This window comes from Aquarana catesbeiana, linkage group LG07 (genome assembly GCF_042186555.1).
Source record: "Aquarana catesbeiana isolate 2022-GZ linkage group LG07, ASM4218655v1, whole genome shotgun sequence".
Taxonomy (NCBI): Eukaryota; Metazoa; Chordata; class Amphibia; order Anura; family Ranidae; genus Aquarana; species Aquarana catesbeiana.
This window is the reverse complement of record NC_133330.1, coordinates 278,767,014-278,789,502: the sequence shown is the minus strand read 5'-3', so window position 1 is coordinate 278,789,502 and position 22,489 is coordinate 278,767,014. Positions and strand designations below refer to the sequence as shown.

The 22,489-nt window shown below is 40.5% G+C and overlaps 1 protein-coding gene across 1 annotated transcript in view; it reads right to left on the bottom strand.

Annotated features, from left to right (window-relative positions):
• SEC16B (SEC16 homolog B, endoplasmic reticulum export factor) overlaps positions 1 to 22,489 on the bottom strand; it is a 367,224-nt gene that overhangs the window by 139,028 nt on the left and 205,707 nt on the right. The window contains exon 14 of the mRNA XM_073592046.1: positions 21,759 to 21,872. Within this exon, the coding sequence (XP_073448147.1) occupies positions 21,759 to 21,872 (114 nt within the window). The remainder of the gene's footprint in view (positions 1 to 21,758; positions 21,873 to 22,489) is intronic.

Here is a 22,489-nt window from a genome sequence, read left to right as displayed (position 1 = left end):
TCATTTTCTGCCTGGAGGACAGCCAGCATCATATATCACTGTCCTCCCCAGCCTTACAGTCCTTGGCCTTCCCCTTTCATTAACTGGATTTCAATTCTTTCAATTATCAGCATCATGTGTGTGCAGCCCATTCCTCCAGACTGACATACACCTATCGAGACATTTTGATATTTCCCTAACTCTTCCCAAAAGTCAGCTCACTACTTTCAATCAGGGTTGAGGGCTCATGAGAGGTGTACTAAGGCAGAAGCTAAATACACCACCCCCTGGCCCCTACTTTAAAAGTCATGATATGTCTGCATTGCATAGAGAAGCACAAAGAACCATCAAAGATGTCACTGGGTCTAAAAAAAGTATGCAATGAAAACAGAAATTTATTTTATTATTTTATTTATTTCAGGTACTTATATAGCGCCGTCAATTTACGCAGCGCTTTACATATATATATTATACATTCACATCAGTCCCTATACCCTCAAGGAGCTTACAATCTAAGGTCCCTAACTCACATTCATACCTATACTAGGGCCGATTTAGACAGGATCCAATTAACCTACCAGCATGTCTTTGGAGTGTGGGAGGAAACCGGAGTACCCGGAGGAAACCCACGCAGACACAGGGAGAACATGCAAACTCCAGGCAGGTAGTGTCGTGGTCGGGATTCGAACCAGCGACCCTTCTTACTGCTAGGCGAAAGTGCTACCCACTGCGCCACTGTGCCGCCCATAAAATGTTTTATCTTACATTTAATTAGCACGTTGATGAGAGTAAGGATGGATGAGCCACGGAAAGAAAAATATAGGTAGATTAAATTTAAGCTAAAACAGACCTTTCATGGAAAAAAGGTCCCCTTTACTTAGAGCCACCCCCCAAAAATCTTCATTTCAAAAATAAAGTTTATGCAAAGAAGCTTATAACAATTCCAACCTCCACTTGGTTTCCAGTGAGAGGCATAAATTATGTCACTATACCTCCTAAGAGAGCTGGGTACTCAAATTTTAATCCACAATTTTGAGCAAAAACTTCTCCTGAAAGACATGGTGGTGTCTCCTGGGAGGGCTGAAAGCTGGGCCAAGATAAATTTATTTATTTATTTATTTTTGCATAAACTTGATTTTTGAATGGCCACTTTAAAACTTAAAGTGGGGATTCAGGAATAAAGTAGTTTCCCAACAATAAGTGACAGAGCCTCTACTGCCTACTAATGATCTTTTGACAGCTAAATGATACTCACCATCAAGAGGAGTAGGCCTCAATCTTGACTTGGCCAGTCAACACCCCATATACTGCATGGGCTTAGTATCCAAGAGTCTCCCAAAGACAAAGTGATCCATTTTGAGACTTACACTGGTACATTTAACACAAGGTTTCAGTATAGTTACTACCATAGAACAACCCTGTTGCGAGGAATTTTTTCGCTTAAAAAGGTCCCCTTGAAAAATAAGGCTGCATATATTTACCTCTCAGATGAACTCAAATCGTTGTTTTGATACATTCTCCTGTAGAATCTTCACATCTGACACTTCCATATGTGTTGGATGCTTGTGTTCTCACCACACACAGTGGTATCTTTTATCTTCCAGTATGTCACTATAGGACATGGTAGTGACGTTGCAGCAATTTTGAAAAAAAAAAAACAGAATACAGAACACAGCTGAGAACCAGGCATCCTGCACACATTGAAGTATGTAGAATGCTGAAGAGTGTTCGGTGGTGTTAGATCTTCTGCAAAGTTACAATCCAAGTCAGCTCTTGGTTAAGAGTTAGGTTTGAACAGTCTTCATTTTCAAGTGTCAATATTGGCAGAATGGTGTGCTGGGCATAGCATTGGGATTGGGGTCAGGGTGGGGGGTTATGACGGTCTTGGTGGCACACTGAGAAGTTAAAGTCCCATCTATTGTAAAAGCACAAGCCATTCTCATTATACAGTATATATGGCTGTCCTACATTGTTGTGAAGCTCTATTCATTTTCCTGATTGGTGCTGTGGGTTCAAGAGCATGCCCTAATCCAAAACCGAAGAGAGATATGAGGGGTAACTGACATTTCTGTCAACACAACATAGGAATGTCGTTTCACATACAGTATGTGCCCCATTGTGAGATATAATGTATTAGTGTGATCTATAAGCTTATCACTTATCTTTTATATTTCTATACAGTGTCTATACAGTGATGAAGGCCATTTACAGCTGATTTTTTTTTCCATAAAATATTTGTGACAAAATTATATTTTGCAGTTTAGCTTCTAGTCCAAACTCTGCTCAAACCAAATTACAACCACCCTTTGCACTAAACTCCACCGCCTTCAGTATCTAAACATCGTAGGGTATAAACACATGTAGTTGCTGTGCTTAATACAGCAATCAGTGTTCCTTTATAAAGTAGACCTGACCTCAAGCACATTTAAAAAGACCAGGGAGTACTTAGCCAAAATCGAAGGCTGAATGCCAAGAGAAATCAAATACATATACTCCAAATTGACTTTAAAGAAGAACATTATGCAGTTGGACACTGACAGAATCACTTTACTTCAACAGCTGGCCAGACAAAAAAGAAAAACTGTGCTGAGAGGAACATCAAGACTGCCATCACTAACTTATAAAAATGCTACCTGTCTGGCTGCAATTTTTTTTTACATAAAATGTACCTCAGACCCTATAAAGCAGCTTTTTTCAACCCTTTACCCCTGTAAAGGAAATTTGTAAGTTCTGTATATAATTGTATTCTATTTTGTATGTATTGCACACTGCCCTCACTGTGCACACAGCACTAATAATGTTTTCATTACATGTCTGCATTCTTTTGAGTCCTGATTAGATTTGACCTGCCTATATTACACCCCTTGTTACCATAAAAGTACAATTGTAATATTAATGTGATACCTACGTAATCATGTGTATATAAACCTTCAATTGCGTCATAATAGGGCAGAACCGTTATTTGGAAAGATGCGGAGTGTATCTTTTGTGTCTGTTCCCTACTGCAGTAGTTATTATTAATTTGGAACCACTAATCAATATGAGGATAGGAGTTGCCTATCTATAAAATTCCATGTCAACCTCAGAGGAACCTTTAACATAAATTTCAGGTCTTGAGGAACCCCTGCTAAAACCAAATAAGGAAAGATACCCCTTTTATTGGGAACTTGTGAACAGAAAATAAATCTGTACGAACAAGAGAACACCATTAAAGTCTATGGGACACGAACGTGAAAAATCAGAAGTGCTCATTTTAAAGGCTTATATGCGAGTTATTGCCATAAAAAGTGTTTGGGGACCCGGGTACTGCCCCAGGGGACATGTATCAATGCAAACATTTTTTTTAAAAACAGACGTTTTTGCAGGAGCAGTGATTTTAAGAATGCTTAAACAATAAAAATAAATCATTCCTTTAAATATCGTGCCTAGGGGGTCCCCTTAGTCTGCCTGTAAAGTAGCGCATTGTTCCCATGTTTACAAAAGTCCAGCAGCAAAATGACATTTCTAAAAGGAAAAAATGTCATTTAGCCCTGGTTACATAGTTACATAGTAAGTGAGGTTGAAAAAAGACACAAGTCCATCAAGTCCAACCTATGTGTGTGTTAATATTTGTCAGTAATACATTGTATATCCCTGTATGTTGCTGTTGTTCAGGTGCTTATCTAATAGAAACTATCGATGCTCCCCGCTGAGACCACCGCCTGTGGAAGGGAATTCCACATCCTTGCTGCTCTTACAGTAAAGAACCCTCTACGTAGTTTAAGGTTAAACCTCTTTTCTTCTCATTTTAATGAGTGGCCACGTGTCTTGTTAAACTCCCTCCCACAAAAAAGTTTTATCTCTATTGTGGGGTCACCAGTACGGTATTTCATGATTGCCTTTGGCCAATTATGGCTCTTGCTGAGGAGCATGCTGTGATTGGCCAAATCATGCAGGTCAGGTGTATGTTTTGGCCAATCATCATACAGCAATGCACTGAGGTCTTGCAGTGCATTATGGGGTGCTCGAATTTGCCACAAATGCCCCATAAACATCGAACGGGCGAACACCCGATGTTCGAGTCGAACTTACAGTCAACTCTAACTCGAAGCTCATCCCTAGTGCTGGCCCTGGAAATATGGAAGCATCATCAGATGGGAGGTCAATCATGCACAGCTTAAGAAACCCTGAGCAACCTCCAGCCGAACACTGGTTGAGAACAGCTGCCATAGAAAGGAAGAATTATTATATGGGTTGGCACAGTGGTGTAGTGGATAGCACTTTCACCTAGCAGTAAGAAGGGTTGCTGGTTCGCAATCCCAACCACGACACTACCTGCTTGGAGTATGTTCTCCCTGTGCCTGTGTGGGTTTCCTCCGGGTACTCCGGTTTCCTCCTACACCCCAATTAACCTCTATGCTGGTAGGTTAATTGGATCCTGTCTAAATTCTCCCTAGTATGTATGAATGTGAGTTAGGGACCTTAGAGTGTAAGCTTCTTGAGGGTAGGGACTGGTATGAATGCACAATGTAAATGAAAAGCGCTGCATAAATTGACGGGGCTATATAAGTACCTGAAATAAATAAATTATATACGGGCATGACTGAAATCAGTGAAAGGTCTTCCTTAGTAAAAACCACAGGGGCCAGCTGTGATCTTCTACCCAACAACTCCATTCATCTGATCCACATCCTTTGAAGAGATGTGTTCGGTTTACCCATAATAAATTAGAGAAAGATCAGACTCCAGTTGCACTGATATTTTTCAGTAGTGGAAAACCTCCACAAACATTGTTATCACTGTCTTGTTAACTATAGCACTCAGATGTTACAGGATCAACATCACTTGCTATAACTGGGCCATCTGGTGTCTTCAAATGCTTACCTAAAGAAAAATACATTTATTTCAGTGATATATCTGTTTGCAAAATGGTCTAGCAATGCTTCTTAGAAGAATCAATGCAAAAAATTAGATTTGGATAAAGTTCAGTAACAACCCTCCTTCATTTCACAACATTTGTCTTTTTCAAACAGGCAAAGGTTTGTCAGTAAATGTCTTGAAATGAATGGGAAGTTCACGGAGGAGGAGCATTAATTAGCTTGATGCGTGCTTGGAAAAGAGGCAACGAGAAAAGCATTTCTGGATGCATACCAACACCAGATCTGGCTAACATTCTGCATTGTTTTAGCACTTAAAGGGAGTGTAAATATGTTGTTGCTATAAATTAACGTATTATGTTCATAACTAGAAAATATTTTTAGTTCTTTATAGACAAATTAATATATTGGTTTATTATTATGTGCAAATAGTATCTGAAGTTATATTTTTCCAATGTATGAGGCTAACCATAATGTATTTGCTGAAAAAAGCCAGTTTACTAAACTTATACACACAGCTAAATAATCAGAGAAGTGACTCCTCAACCCTATTTCAATGTTATGTAGGACTTCTATGGAGTTTCACTTCAAGAAAGACAGTCTCAATGGCTAAAGCTATTGCTGTGCTCTCTATTTGGAAACCCTACAATGCCATGGAAGCAAGTATCATAAAAGCTGTACAGTGCATCTGAAAAGTATTCACAGCGCTTCACTTTTTCCACATTTTGTTATGTTAGTCTTATTCCAAAATGGATTAAATTCATTATTTTTCTCAAAATTCTACAAACAATACCCCATAATGACAACGTGCAAAAAGTTTGTTTGAAATCTTTGCAAATTTATTAAAAATAAAAAACGAAAAATCCCATGTACATAAGTATTCACAGCCTTTGCTATGACACTCAAAATTGAGCTCAGGTGCATTCTGTTTCCACTGATCATCCTTCAGATGTTTCTACAACTTGATTGGAGTCAACCTGTGGCAAATTTGGTCAATTGGACATGATTTGCAAAGGCACACACCTGTCTATATAAGGTCCCACAGTTAACAGTGCATGTCAGAGCACAAACCAAGCCATGAAGTCCAAGGAATTATCTGTAGAACTCCGAGACAGGATTGTATCAAGGCACAGATCTGGGGAATGGTACAGAAAAATGTCTGCAGCATTGAAGGTCCCAATGAGCACAGTGGCCTCCATCATCCGTAAATGGAAGACATTTGGAACCACCAGGACTCTTCCTAGAGTGGGCCACCCAGCCAAACTGAGCAATCAGTGGAGAAGGTCCTTAGTCATGGAGATGACCAAGAACCAGATTATCACTTTGACAGAACTCCAGCATTTCTCTGTGAAGAAAGAACCTTCCAGAAGAATAACCATCTCTGCAGCATTCCACCAATCAGGTCTGTATGGTAGAGTGGCCAGACGGAAGCCACTCCTCAGTAAAAGGCCCATCTGGAGTTTGCCAAAAGGCACCTGAAGGACTCTCAAACCTTGAGAAACAAAATTCTCTGGTGTGATGAAACAAAGATTAAACTCTTTGGCCTGGATAGCAAGCGTCATATCTGGAGGAAACCAGGCATCGCTCATCACCTGGCCAACACCATCCCTACAGTGAAGCATGGTGGTGGCAGCATCATGCTGTGGGGATGTTTTTCAGCGGCAGGAACTGGGTGACTAGTCAGGATCGAGGGAAAGATGAATGCAGCAATGTACAGAGACATCCTTGATAAAAACCTGCTTCGGAGCACTCTGGACCTCAGACTGGGAGGAAGGTTCATCTTCCAACAGGACAACAACCCTAAGCACACATCCAAGATAACAAAGGAGTGGCTACAGGACAACTCTATGAATGTCCTTGAGTGGCCCAGCTAGAGCCCAAACTTGAACCCAATTGAACATCTCTGGAGAGATCTGAAAATGGCTGTGCACCGACGCTCCTCATCCAACCTGATGGAGCTTGAGAGGTCCTGCAAAGAAGAATAGGAGAAACTGCCCAAAAATAGGTGTGCCAAGCTTGTAGCATCATACACAAAAAGAATTGAGGCTGTAATTGGTGCCAAAGGTTCTTCAACAAAGTATTGCGCAAAGACTGTGAATACTTATGTACATGTGATTTTTTTCATTTTTTTATGTTTAATAAATTTGCAAAGATTTCAAACAAACTTCTTTCACATTGTCATTATGGGGTATTGTTTGTAGAATTTTGAGGAAAGTAATGACTTTAATCCATTTTGAAATAAGGCTGTAACATAACAAAATGTGGAAAAAGTGAAGCTCTGTGAATACTTTCTGGATGCACTGTAGGTGGGATATGCTCTCATTCTGCTCCATGGTAGACTTGTAAATTGACTGCTTTTAGCCAGGTAACTATTAGACTGGGTGGGGCAAATGACTTCCCATAAAACTGTGATTATTCTAGTAACCATTCATCTGTAATAGCAGGCAATATGCTGACAAATAATGCTTAAACATGACCACATATTGTATGAATGGAATGGTGGTGATCTAGCTGGCTAGTGTGCTGTGGAATACACTTAATTTTCTTTTTGAAAGCTAGTTATACATTGGAACAGTTGCCATTTTTGTATAGCTTGCTGGAATTGGAGTGGGGACACACTAGGCACCATAAGCTGCCATAGTGCTGTGAGGGTGTCTGGTGTGCCCCTGCACCTTAAAGGAAGAATAGGCTGCCTCCAGGCATACCTGCAAACCTAATTTATTGATTGCTATGTATGCCCCAACATGGAAGCTCTCATAGATTAGAGTTATGACTGCATTAAAGGATAAGTTCACCTTTACAAAAAAAATAATAAATGCACATTTTTTTGCAGGTAAAAAAATATGCATTTATAATTTTTGATGTTAGGAGCCTGTAAAGCATTGCACACAGGATCAGCAGATTGTGGATGTCATGAAGCTCAATGAACTATCTAGAGCGTTCACCAGCAAAGACTGTCGGTACTTGTAGATTTCACATTCGAATGGCCGCATATTTTTTAAATTGTGACAGCTAGCAGGGGGAGAAGATCCTTTGCTCTCTTTTCTTTCACTCGTGGTTAGTGTTTGGCTGAAGCTATTTATTATCAATCAACTGAGTTTACTCTTTTTAAATCATAATCACAACAGAAACTACCCAAATGACCCTGATCAAAAGTTTACATACCCCAGTTCTTAATACCGTGTATTGCCCCCTTTAACATCAATGACAGCTTGAAATCTTTTATGGTATTTGTTGATGAGGCTCTTTATCTTCTCAGATGGTAAAGCTGCCCATTCCTCTTGGCAAAAAGCCTCCAGTTCCTGTAAATTCTTGGGCTGTCTTGCATGAACTGCACTTTGAGGTCTGGAGACTGAGATGGCCACTCCAGAACATTCACTTTATTCCTTTGTAGCCAATGACAGGTCTACTTGGCCTTGTGTTTTGGATCATTGTCATGTTGAAATGTCCAAGTACGTCCCAGCTTCCTGGCTGATGATTGCAAATGTTCCTCCAGTACTTTTTGATAACATACTGCATTCATCTTGCCATCAAGTTTGACCAAATTTCCTGTGCCTTTGTTTGTAGCTCATACATCCCCAAAACATCAGCGATCCACCTCCGTGTTTCACAGTAGGAATGGTGTACCTTTCATTATAGGCCTTGTTGACTCTATTTTGGTCTCACCACTCCAAATGACTTTGTGCCAGAAGTTTTGAGGCTTGTTATTGTGCATCTTAAAACAGCCACACCACATGTTTTTAGAGAGTCCTGTATTTCATCTGAAGTTATTTGTGGGTTTTTCTTTGCATCCTGAACAATTTTCCTGGCAGTTGTGGCTGAAATTTTAGTTGGTCTACCTGACCATGGGTTGGTTTCAACAGAACCCTTCATTTTCCACTTCTTGATTAGAGTTTGAACACTGCTGATTGGCATTCTCAATTCCTTGGATATCTTTTTAATATCCCTTTCCTGTTTTATACAGTTCAACTACCTTTTCCCACAGATCCTTTGACAATTCTTTTGCTTTCCCCATGACTCAGAATCCAGAAACATCAGTGCAGCGCTGGATGAAAGATGCAAGGGTCTGTCAGGAGTCCAGAAACTCATTGACCTTTTATGCACACACTAATTACAAGCAAACAGATCACAGGTGAAGATGGGTACCTTTAAAAGCCATTTAATAGCCATTCAAAAACCCATTTGTGTCAACTTGTGTGAATTTTATCAGGCCAAAATCACCAGGGTATGTAAACTTTTGATCAGGGTCATTTGGGTAGTTTCTGCTGTCATTATGATTTAAAAAGAGTAAACACAGTTGATTGATAATAAATGGCTTCAGCCAAACACTAACCATGAGTGAAAGAAACGTTTTTGTCTTATTCATATTCTCTGAAAAATTGCAAAGAAATCATAAATTCTGCCATAAACTTATGAGCACAACTGTATATATATATATTTTTTTTTTCTGGCAAGATGGTAAATGTGCCAGGGCCAATGCGCGTGGCTGGTGGCCACAATGTCTGCTGGCCACCCACGATCGCTCCACAGAGAGCCAGAACAGGGATCTGTCAATGTAAACAAACAGATCCCCGTTCTGTCAGGGGAGTAGAGAGAGATTGTCTGTTCCTAGTGATTAGGAACAGCGATGTCTCTGTACTCCCTGTTAGTCTACTCCCCCCCCCCCCCACAGTTAGAAACACCTCCCAGGGAACAAATTTAACCCCTTGATTGCCCCCTAGTGTTAACACCTTCCCTGCCAGTATCATTTATACAGTAATCAGTGCATTTTTATAGCACTGATCGCTGGTTAAATGTCACTGGTCCCAAAAAAGTGTCAAAAGTGTCCGATCTGTCCGCCGCAATGTGGAAGTCATGCCAAAAATCGCTGATCATGGCCATTACTAGTAAAGAAACAATAGTAAAGAATAATAATAAAAATGCCATAAATCTATCCCCATTTTGTAGACGCTATAACTTTTGCGCAAAACAATCATTATACGCTTATTGCAATTTTTTTACCAAAAATATGTAGAAGAATCCATATTAGCCTAAACTGATGAAGAAATTAGTTTTTTTACATTTTTTTTTGGATATTTATTATAGCAAAAAATACTATAAATATTGCTTTTTTTTGTTTATAGTGCAAAAAAATAAAAACCGCAGAAGTGATCAAGTATCACCAAAAGAAAGCTCTATTTGTGGAAAAAAAAAGGACATCAATTTTGTTTGAGTACAGCGTCGCACGACCGCGCAATTGTCAGTTAAAGCAACGCAGTTGTGTATCGCAAAGAATGGCCTTGTCATTAGGAGAAAAAGGTGATTAGGTGTTTTCAAACTAGCCTTGCTGGAGGTGAATGTTTTTTGCATGTGTGCGCTGTAATATTTTTCTTCTATTGTATGGTCTTATGGCTGCACCAGCTTTAATGAGAAGGTGTGCCCCCCAAATATTTTGCTTGTCATTAGGGGGTAAATCCTTCCGGGGCTGAATTGGTTAATTAGCTCTCACACAGTGTAAGCCCAGACACCCACTACTGAAAGAGGAAGAATAATTTCTAACACCATCTGCAATTTTCAAAGAGTTTAGAAAGGGAAAGAAAGCAGATATACATGTAAAACTTATGTAGGGAGATTTGTTTTATCTCTGTGTATCATCTGAGGCTGTTCACTTCACTGGGTATAGGAGAGGGTTTACAACCCCTTTAAAGGGGTTGTAAAGGTAAGGATGCATTAAGGTGAAAAAACACCTGGCAGTGACCGACCCCCAGCCCCCCCCCCCTCTGTTTTACTTACCTGAACCCTCGAACTTGTCCCACGGGGACGCACCGTCTAGGGGGTTCTCGGCTGTTGTTTGGATAGATTGATAGCAGCACAACCGTTGGCTCCCGCTGCTGTCCATCAAATCCAATGATGCAATCCAATGGGCGGGGCCGAGTCCTGCATTCGCAGTCTATGGACTGGACTCGGGAGCGCGCCCGCAAGATAACCCCCCGGGAGAGCGCTTCTCCCAGGGAGTTATCTAATGCGGGGAGGAGCAGAGAGAGCCACCGGGACCCTAGAAGAGGATGTTTGGTGCCACTCTGTGCAAAATGAGCTACACAGTGGTAAGTATGACATGTTTGTTATTTTTTTTTTTTTTTTCTTTAAAAGGAACCTTTAGTGTCACTTTAAGCTCAGCTTTAAGGCCTGGTTCACACTAGTGTTATTTCAGATGAGACTTGAGTCGCACAGAATCGCATGACAATAGAAATCACACTGTTTTCAATGGTGTCCATTCACATTAATGTGACTCAGCACGGAGCGATTTTGGAACTACTTTGCTACTTTGGTGCAGTTTTAGTGTGATTTTGGCCCCATAGAATATGCATACCTTATCCAAGTAGCACTATATAATCACACTGAAAGTCAGATCAAAATCAGATTGTAGCAGTGTGAACCTAACCTAAAAGTATAGAAAACCCAGCAACAGACAACTCCTATAGTCCAGAGTTTGGTAATTGCTACAAATCACACAGCAACAAGTATCAACTTCTGAGTATCTCCAATTAAATAAATATAGTGTACAATCAAAATATTTTGTTACAATGCCAGCAGCCGATCTTGCAAGTAATCTACTGAGAAATCTGGTATCTTATACCCACCCCATTCCTAGGGCAATTGAAGATCTTCACATCTGTCTCAGCCAGGAATTATAGATATACCGTATCTTACTGCTTTTATAGAATGAATGTGTTTAATAAACAATACATTTTAGAGTAATTTTGTTTCTTGAGAAAGTGCTGTGATCTCCTTTAAAATATTCTCTATAACCCAGAGGGGAAATTGTTTTTGGTGAAGCAGCTGTCACGTCTTCTTTTGTCATTTTCCGATCCTTCCTTATGTTATTGTCAGATCTCTTTTCTGTCTATGGAAATAAATACCAGCACTTTTATGGGGCACCTTTGCCTCTAACATTCAGGATGACATTGTTATGTCTGAATTTTTTTGGATCTCCTAAAATGTCGCCTTCTGCTCTGTATGTTTGATGATTTCAGAATGATAACATCTGCAGACCTCTTGTGTTTTCTACAACACCACTTCTTCTGCCTCCTATTAAAGAGGAATATGGTGTATTTTTAGTGAGCACATATTATGACATTAATATTTTTTATAAGTGCGCTATTCCAGTTTTATTTTATTTTTGAAATCCAAGTAATTCCAATAAGCCCCCTGCCCGCAGACCCCCACAACCACCAGTCAGGGTTGTGGGGAAGAAGCCCTCGTTCCCAACATCAACATGGGGACAAGGTGCTTTGGGGGGGTGTTGATGGCATGTGGCCTGGTATGGTGGGGGGGGCTTGCTCACCACCCCCCCCCCCTTTCCTGGCCTGGCAGGCTGCATGCTCAGATAAATGTCTAGTATGGATTTTTGGGGGGACCCATGGCAATTTTTTCTTAACTTTGGCATGAGGTTCCCCTTAAAATCCATACTAGACCCCGAGGGCCTAGTATGGATTGGGGGTAGGGGCCCGGGCTGTTTTTTCATTGCCAGCATTCTTTTGTTTACATTCATCAGTTGTTAAGGACATCATCAGTTGTTAACTAGTTGCCGCCTGGCCAGAGCTCGCCGTGCTGCTAGGACACGGCGTGATCTCGATCTCTGTAAAGAGCCGCGTCCGTGGCTCTTTAGCCATGTGATCAGTGGGTCCAATCAAAGCTGATCACATGTAAACACAGAGATGTCGGTAATCGGTGCTCCTCGCCTCACACTGACAGAGTGTGTGGCGAGGAGAGCCGATCAGTGGCATTTCCTCACAGGAGACATCTATACATCATCAGTGCCCTGATTACAATAGCGACACCAGTGCCACAAATCAGTGCCAGTGATGAGTGCCCACCAGTGCCAGCAATCAGTGTCCACCACTGCCAGCAATCAGTGCCCACCACTGCCCATAAGTGCCACCAATCAGTTCCCATTAATGATGTCAGTCCGTGCTGGCTATCAGTCCCGCCTATCAACGGTGCCCATCAATGCCCATCACTGCTGCCCATCAATATGCATCAGTGTCGCCCATCAGTGCCACCCATCAATGCCGCCTATCCGTGCCACCTATCAATGCCGCCTATCAGTGCCCACCAGTGCCACCTATCAGTGCCACCTATCAGTGCCCATTAGTGCCATATATCAGTGCCACCTATCAGTGCCCATAAGTGCGGCATATTAGTGCCTCCTCATCAGTGCCACCTAATCAGTGCCCATAAGTGCCACCTCATCAGTGCCCACCAGTTCAGCCTATCAGTGCCCATCAGGGCCGCTTCATCAGCACACATCAGAGAAAAATTACCTAATAAAAAAATGTACTGACAGAAACTAAGTATAAAAAAAAATTTTTTCTAATTTTTTTTGTAAAAAATAAAAAATCCAGCAGTGATTAAATACCACCAAAAGAAAGCTCTATTTGTGTGAAGAAAATTATAAAAATTTCATCTGGGTACAGTGTAGCATGACCGCGCAATTGTCATTCAAAGTGCGACAGCGCTGAAAGCTGAAAAATGGCCTGGGCAGGAAGAGGGTGTAAGTGCCCTGTAGGAAAGTGGTTAAGGACGCTTCGGCCCGTTTCCCGAACCGCTCCTTAACAACCAGCTATTCTTTACACAGAATTCAAATTGGTTGATTATTTTTAGATTGATCCAAATTTGAATTGTTCCAAAAATTGGCAATTCATTATACAATGAATATACGAAATAAAATTAAATTATTTCAACGAAATTTGTTAATATTTCATTAGAAGATTCGGATACATCCAAATCTCCGAATAACCAAAAATTAGTCTGAATTTATATTTGGACCAAAACTAATTGCATTGTCTATGAAGTAATACGCAATATTTTGCAGCTTGCCCGTCCTTGCAATCCAGTGATGGTTTTGAGCTACTTCAACTTGTTTACTTTGGTATCTCACTCTGTCCTACCCTCCTATCTAGTCCTATTTAGTTTAGTCCTAGCTGGACTCTCCCTTTTCTTATATGTTCCCTGAGTCACTGTTAGCATTTTGCAGAGACTGGGCTTAGGAAAGGTACTGGGGTAGACTTACTAAAACTGGAGTGTGCAGAATCTGGTAGCATACAAACCAATCAACTTCCAGGTTTTATTGTCAAAGTTTAAAGTGGTTGTAAAGGCTGACGGTTTTTTACCTTTATGCCTTCATGCACTAGGGGAGCACACAGGGGGACTCAGGCAGCAGAAAGAAGAGGAACAGGGACAGGAGGGGTAGCATTTACTGGTACCAATCCCCTTGTATTTTCCTTCTGCAGCAGCTGAATGCTGGCGGAAGGGAGAGGAGGAGAAGCCGCCTTTTAGCTTCTGCCTGAAGAAAGGGGGATTGGTTCCAGTAAATGCCACCCCCACTCCTGTCCAGGTTCCTGGGGTTGCTAACGCCTGCTCTACAGTATAGACTTATCTTATAGGTGCCCTTGGCTTCTTATGGTTCACCGGTTTGTGTTCCAGCGGCCATTGTTTTCCCGGCAGCTTTTTTCCCAGCAGCCATGATGACAGCACAGGGTGAGCTGTCATCCTTATTATTGTTAGCATTCACACTAGTATTATTATCTCAATGACAGTGGACCTGGGTATATATATATATATATATATATATATATATATATATATATATATATATATATATATATATATATATATATATACACACACACACACAGTATCTCACAAAAGGGAGTACACCCCTTACATTTTTGTAAATATTTTATTATATCTTTTCATGTGACAACACTGAAGATATGTAAAAAGTAAAGTAAAGTAAAAGTAGTGAGTGTACAGCTTGTATAACAGTGTAAATTTGCCGTCCCCTCAAAATAACTCAACGCACAGCCAATAATGTCTAAACCGCTGGCAACAAAAGTGAGTATACCCCTAAGTGAAAATGTCCAAATTGGGCCCAAAGTGTCAATATTTTGTGTGGCCACCATTATTTTAAAGCACTGCCTTAACCCTCTTGGGCATGGAGTTCCCCGAATAAAAACCTAATTCGGTAATGCACTAGGTGCAACATTCACACATACTTATAATGCTATTTACATCAAGTTGATTTCTTTTACATGACTATCTATAAAGAAAAAAAAAGTTGAAAAGATATACAGTGGGGATGGAAAGTATTCAGACCCCCTTACATTTTTCACTCTTTGTTATATTGCAGCCATTTGCTAAAATCATTTAAATTTCATTTTTCACTCATTAATGCACACACAGCACCCTATATTGACAGAAAAACACATAATTGTTGACATTTTTGCAGATTTATTAAAAAAGAAAAATGGAAATATCACATGGTCCTAAGTATTCAGACCCTTTGCTGTGACACTCATATATTTAACTCAGGTGCTGTCCATTTCTTCTGACCATCCTTGAGATAGTTCTACACCTTCATTTGAGTCCAGCTGTGTTTGATTATACTGATTGGACTTGATTAGGAAAGCCACACACCTGTCTATATAAGACCTTACAGCTCACAGTGCATGTCAGAGCAAATGAGAATCATGAGGTCAAAGGAACTGCCTGAAGAGCTCAGAGACAGAATTGTGGCAAGGCACAGATCTGGCCAAGGTTACAAAAAATTGTGCTGCACTTAACGTTCCTAAGAGCACAGTGGCCTCCATAATCCTTAAATGGAAGACGTTTGGGACAACCAGAACCCTTCCTAGAGCTGGCCGTCCGGCCAAACTGAGCTTTCGGGGGAGAAGAGCCTTGGTGAGAGAGGTAAAAAAAACCCCAAAGATCACTGTGGCTGAGCTCCAGAGATGCAGTCTGGAGATGGGAGAAAGTTGTAGAAAGTCAACCATCACTGCAGCCCTCCACCAGATGGGGCTTTATGGCAGAGTGGCCCGACGGAAGCCTCTCCTCAGTGCAAGGCACATGAAAGCTCACATGGAGTTTGCTGAAAAACACCTGAAGGACTCCAAGATGGTGAGAAATAAGATTCTTTGATCTGATGAGACCAAGCTAGAACTTTTTGGCCTTAATTCTAAGCGGTATGTATGGAGAAAACCAGGCACTGTTCATCATCTGTCCACTGCAGTCCCAACAGTGAAGCATGGTGGTGGCAGCATCATGCTGTGGGGGTGTTTTTCAGCTGCAGGGACAGGATGACTGGTTGCAATCGAGGGAAAGGTGAATGCGGCCAAGTACAGGGATATCCTGGATGAAAACCTTCTCCAGAGTGCTCAGGACCTCAGACTGGGCCGAAGTTTTACATTCCAACAAGACAATGACCCTAAGCACATAGCTAAAATAACGAAGGAGTGGCTGCACAACAACTCCGTGACTGTTCTTGAATGGCCCAGCCAGAGCCCTGACTTAAACCCAATTGAGCATCTCTAGAGAGACCTAAAAATAACTGTCCACCAACGTTTACCATACAACCTGACAACCTGGAGAGGATCTGCAAGGAGGAATGGCAGAGGATCCCCAAATCCAGGTGTGAAAAACGTGTTGCATCTTTCCCAAAAAGACTGGCTGTATTAGATCAAAAGGGTGCTTCTACTAAATACTGAGCAAAGGGTCTGAATACTTAGGACCATGTGATATTTCAGTTTTTCTTTTTTAACAAATCTGCAAAAATGTCAACAATTCTGTGTTTTTCTGTCAATATGGGGTGCTGTGTGTACATTAATGAGGAAAAAAATGAACTTAAATGATTTTAGCAAATTGCTGCAATATATCAAAGAGTGAAAAATTTAAGGGGGTCTGAATACTTTCCATCCTCACTGTGTATATACTCCCTACGCAAGCCCTGAACTGACAGATAAGCCTTTTAGTGTGCCACCCGAAATACCAAGAATGCCAAATTTAACAAAAGCTAGACTGCCCTGTTAAATGTCAAGGTGTTGCAAGTCTGAAAGCTACTAATTTGCATTGTTAGCTCCTCCAAGGAGAGGAAACTGAAAAAAAGCACACACACACACTTATATTTAGCGATTTTTACTGCTTGTTCATTGTAGTCTATATGCAAATTATTATCGCAATCTATTTTTTTTTTTTTTACTTAAAGTATATTTAAAACCTAAGAACAAAGATGTAATATATTGCTTTTTACCAGTTCTTAGATAATTCTTAATACAGAAAAAAAAACCTGTTGATACTTCCAGCAATCCAGGTCCCTTGTAACATCTTGAGCACTTGAAATCTCAATGCTATCAGCCCTCCCAGTTCTTTTCTGTCAATTACAGAACACTTGCCCCCTATGTTTTAGACATGAGAAGAAAAGGGGGGTGTTTGTAGTTCCAAGCTAGAGCGGATCCAAAGGTGACCACACTTCTCCTCCATTGATACAGAACAATGAGTGAGCGTGGTCACCCCAGAAAGTCTACTGGCAGAATTAATAATTGGAAAAAAATGTAAAAAGCTTTAAGTAAAACAAATGAAGCCACAACATCTAAGTACTAGAACACTGCAATATATTGCACTTATATTCTTGGGTTTACATACGTTTTAATATTGTGATTTAAGCCCACTGATCGATCTAATAGGGCAGTTAAACATTACCTGTAGCATGGGTTCTGAACCAGTGCCCCAGGGGTGCTGGGCATAACTCATCTCCACCACATTTTTGTAAAAGGTAGGCTGCTTACATTTGACCAGATGCAATCCCGGTATAGCTTGCCATCTACCATGCATTTCTCTTATCTCCAAATGCAGCATACTATTAAGGCTCAGCTCTCCTTGGCCTCTTGTATATTATCCCCAACCCCTCTTTTAACCTTGATGCAGCACTCTATCTCCACTAAAGGGTCCATTTCTAGATGATATGTGATGCTGCTGGTGAAATACTTAATACAGCTATGGAAAAATGGGAGAAGGATGTAGGTGCCATCTATGGTGACCACTGGACTGAGGCCTTGGAATCTGTCCGTAGTTGCTCTTTGAATGTAACCCAAAGACTGTCACAATTATATTTACTATTGCGGGTGCATCTCACCCCACTTAAGTTGTTTACTCTTGGGCTACATCCTGATCCATTGTGTGCAAAGTGTAGTAGGGACTATGAGATACGTCTTTTGTGGAGCTGCCCGAAGTTACACTGGAATTGGACTAGTGTAATACACACTATTAACAGCAATTTTTAATTGTCTATACCTCTTGACCCTAAACCATGCATATTGGGTATTCTTGATGATGTAATACAAGATGTATATGTTAGAGAGGCAGTATCCATGGCTTTATTCCAAGCCTGTAAGCATACTTTGCAGCATTGGATTTCACAGTCTCCCCCTACATCAAAGATGTGGCTTGCCAATATGGATGTAATATTCCGTTATGAGCGTTTGATATATCAGCATAAGGGTAGCCTATCCCGGTTTCACAAGATATATCATTGTTTTTAAGGCAATATCTCTGATCCTTCTGTCACCAAAGCAACGCTGCAGATCTCTCTGTTACATTGCCAACAGGGCCAATTCCTTTGTCACAATGGCAGTGGCCCCAATTCCTTTGTCACAACAACACTGGCACCAAGATTTTTGTTGTCCAGGCAATAGGTGAGTACAGCCTTAGCCTAGTTTCCTCTACAACAGCCTTTCCCAACCTTTTTACCTCATAAGAACCCTGGAAATAGGATTCAGGTGTAGCCAGGAGATGGATATCTACTTATTCCTGCAATCAGGAGACATTGTATGGCACTGCTGCAGGGGGAGCTGTTTCCCTCTAATGTTGAGTTGATGCTGACCTGTTACCTACTTACTCAGAGACAAGCTAGAGCCAAGCATCTTGGGACATGTAGTCTGTACAGATGGGATTCGCTCTCTGGTTGAGTGATGTGGAACTACAACTTTCAGCTGGCTGATGGGGAAGAGCAGACCACTGGGAGAGACTATAAGAGGGAGGGATTGAGGTCCGACACACTCTAGTGGGACCCGGCATGGATCTGTATGCAGGAAATCTGTTGTGGTGTGAGCTGCAGCTGAGTCGCGGCCTGCTTTGCAGAATTATCCAGTGGGTATCTGGAGGGACACTTGCGGACAGCTTTCTTTAGTTGTTCGGCAGCAGCCTGGAGGCCACTCTGATTCCATCCATCCTGCACTGGTATCAGATTCGGGAGAACCGTGGTGCAGTGCAGTGGAGGCTTGAAGTCATCCCTTGAGCTACATTCCTGAGAGATCATCATCCTTATAACCATCATCATCACCATCATCATCTTCTGTTCCAGTGTGGCGAGCAGGCAACAGCCCAGTCTTATAGACACTGTTTATAGACATCATTGTCTCCTGTATTCCACGTCATCTTTAGTATTAAGGATCTAGATTAAACATCATAAACACTATATACAGACATATTTGCTTTCTATGGTTTCGATGTTGCTTGTAGTTTCACAAAATATAACATCTTTAGTCAGTAATCACTGTGAATCCAAGTACAGCTTAATTTAGCCAGGAAGATTGTTGGCTGTTTATTTTCAGCTTATTGGGTTAGTTACTCTGCTTTACCATTCAAAGTTTCTTTGCATGCCATCAAACATCAAAGAGCTAGTTGAAGATCAACAGGATTGCCACACAGCAACACAAGACTACTTTCACCTCCCTCCCCACTTCAGGAATTTATTTCATTAAAGCTCATAGAGTTATAATTCACCAAGAACTCTCTGAAAGAGCAGCTTGAATTGCAAAACAGTTCTTTTGCTAAAAGTTGTATTTGTTTTTTTCTGTTCTGCATTTATATGTGAGAGAGCAGTAGAGAGGGGTCTGACACTCATAAGAGTAATTTCTTCGCTCTACTGTAGCCTGTTCACATAGATATTATATACGCTCAGTTGAGCACAGGGATTAAAGTATTCACCGTTGAATGTTTGAATCTCATTAGTGATTGTTATCTAGTTATAGGTGACGTTTCTGTGTAAGACAACATTTTATAGTGTAAACTCGAGTTTGATGCTGATTTTTCTCCCTGTAAATCTAATTTTTCTGATTTAATCAATTCTGTGTATTTCCTTCTTATTGTTGTCATTTGAAGAGGAAGGTAAAACAAATGCATGAACCCAGGGTGTCAGAGGTGACAGAGGACTCACAGGGTCAGAGCAACCAGGGTCGGGGGAAGAATTCTCCCCTTACAGTAGTGATCAAAAATTGTACCCTTACAGACAGTAAAAATATAATTAGTGTCATGCCGCTGGCTCTGCCAAGACATTAGATCCAGAACTATGTAGGCACCATCAGACAGGAGATCAATTAGCCCCATGTCAAGGAACCCCTAGCAACCCCTGGAGCAACCCTAGGATTCAGTGGAACCCAGGTTGCAAATGGTTGCTCTACAAGGTCACTTGAAGAAGAAAAATTATTTGAAGAAAAAAGCAGGCACTTGCAAACACTACAGTAGTAGCACTGGCCCCACATGTACCATATACCATTGTACCCCATTTTACGTAAATACTCAGGATTGGCAATCTAGTCCTTTCCTGTTATGTTTAGTGTCATATTAGATTAATTACATTCTGTTTTTTGTAGATATCCTTTAGCATCCGCCCCTGAGGGAGTGTTGCACGAAACGCATTGGGCAAATAGGATGTATTCATATATTTGCCTATAGGAAACTAGTCAGATCTACTATCTTTACTTAATCATGTTCACACATTTTATACCCAATTTATAACACATTGTGATATGCCATCTATACGACATGTGTATATACATGAATTTATAGTTTTATTCATCTCTCTTTTTTCAATATTGTCATGTACTGCTAAGCTGATATGTATATATCTATTTATCCATGATGTTAATGCCATGTGTATGTATATATATGAAATTACTTATTTACATGTTATATATCATTGTTATGTATTCCAACATTTATTCATGCTAATTAAACATGTCTACACATCATTAAACCTCCACAAGCCAATAGCCTCATTTAAAGTCCCAAAATTCCCTTTTTTGTCTACAGTAGTATTTATTGCCTTAAATATAAGAAACTGTCTTGAGAACAGTGATATGTAATTAGAGCTTACTGGTAGTAAATGTGCACATGTCGAAGAATACTTGACATAAACTCCACTGTAGGGGAAACATGGAAAAAACTGGCTTAAATAAGAAGATATATGCAATAAAGTCGTAGTATAAGACTTATACTACATGACAAAATTGTAGCTCAAATTAAAAAGGAACTTTACCCCTAACACCTTGATTAAAATAATATTATTTAGCAAGAAATATACATTCCACATAATTATTCTACCAAAATTAGTGTGTTGCCTCCAGCATCGCTCCGGTTTCTGCTTGCCAGAGGCTGCCATTTTGCTGAAGCCCAGAGCCCTGAGCAGCAGCAAATTTTGAGGCTGTCAGCAGATTTTGGCACAAGTTTGGCACAGTGCCTAAAAATATAAAGCAACTTAGCATGTGCAGAGCAGGGTGAGACAATGGGGTTGATTTACTAAAGGCAAATCCACTGTGTACTACAAGTGCACTGCAAGTGCACTTGGAAGTGCAGTCGCTGTAGATCTGAGGGGAAGATCTGAAATGCTCTTCCTGAAATGCTGATCTCTATCATCCAATCATGTGCAAGCAAAAATGCTGTTTTTTTATTTTCTTTGCACGTTCCCCTCAGATCTACAGCGACTGCACTTCCAAGTGGACTTGCATACACAGTGGATTTGCCTTTAGTAAATAAACCCCAATGTATTACTGTATTTTAAACAGTATAGGCACTTATTTTTAATGTTTTACATATCCATACCTGCAAAAGGGGTCTCCAAAATATGAACCTCCAGTTGTTCAGGAACTACAATTCCCATCATGTCTAGTCATGTCTGTGAATGTCAGAGTTTTACAATGCATCATGAAACGCATAGTTCCGCAACAGCTGGAGGGCCATAGTTTGGAAAACCCTGATGGAAGAACTTAATTTTCAGACTAAAGTTTTACTTTAACATATATTATTTGGTGTGTAAGTTTAAATCAATACCTGGAATTGTAGGAGCAAAGCACGAAGCTGGACAAGCCACAATGTCTCCTGATTCTGTTCTGGTTCAGGCTGCTCCAGAATCTGAGGATCCGAGTATTTCAAACGGTCTGCAAGCTAGAAGTATTAGACATGGGACAAAAGACATGAAACTTTTATATGAACATGGCATTTTTTTGCTCATCTCCAAGCATATTATTTTATTGGACCCCATCTTCCTTCTCTGACTGCATTAACGTAATAAAAAAGATATGCTATCATACTATACCCTAGTGCCCTGTAATCTCAATTTTTATGGTCAATGATATTATCACATATAAAAGCTGAATTTTAACTACTGGTCAATCTGGGATAATGACACAAAGTCAAAATAGCGACGCTAAATGTTTGTGCACAAGGAGTATTAAATCCCCTAAAGTGACATGTGACTCACAATTTACAAATGAGAATATAACTGACGTGCTAAAATATAATAAATGCTAAAGCACTAAATTGACAAATACCACTTAACACCCCGTGACAAGTGAAGTGATATGATGTAGCTAGTGAAGCTACAAAAAAAAAAAAAAAAAAGATAAAAAAATTTCCAAAATATAAAAAATAAAGTCCATAAAATATTGAAGAGGATCTATAGTCGATGTGAAGATCTCTTAATCCATTCACCACACCAATGTGTCTGTGATTCCACTCCCCTAAAGAAACGCACTCACCGAATTCCAATGCCTACATTCTCA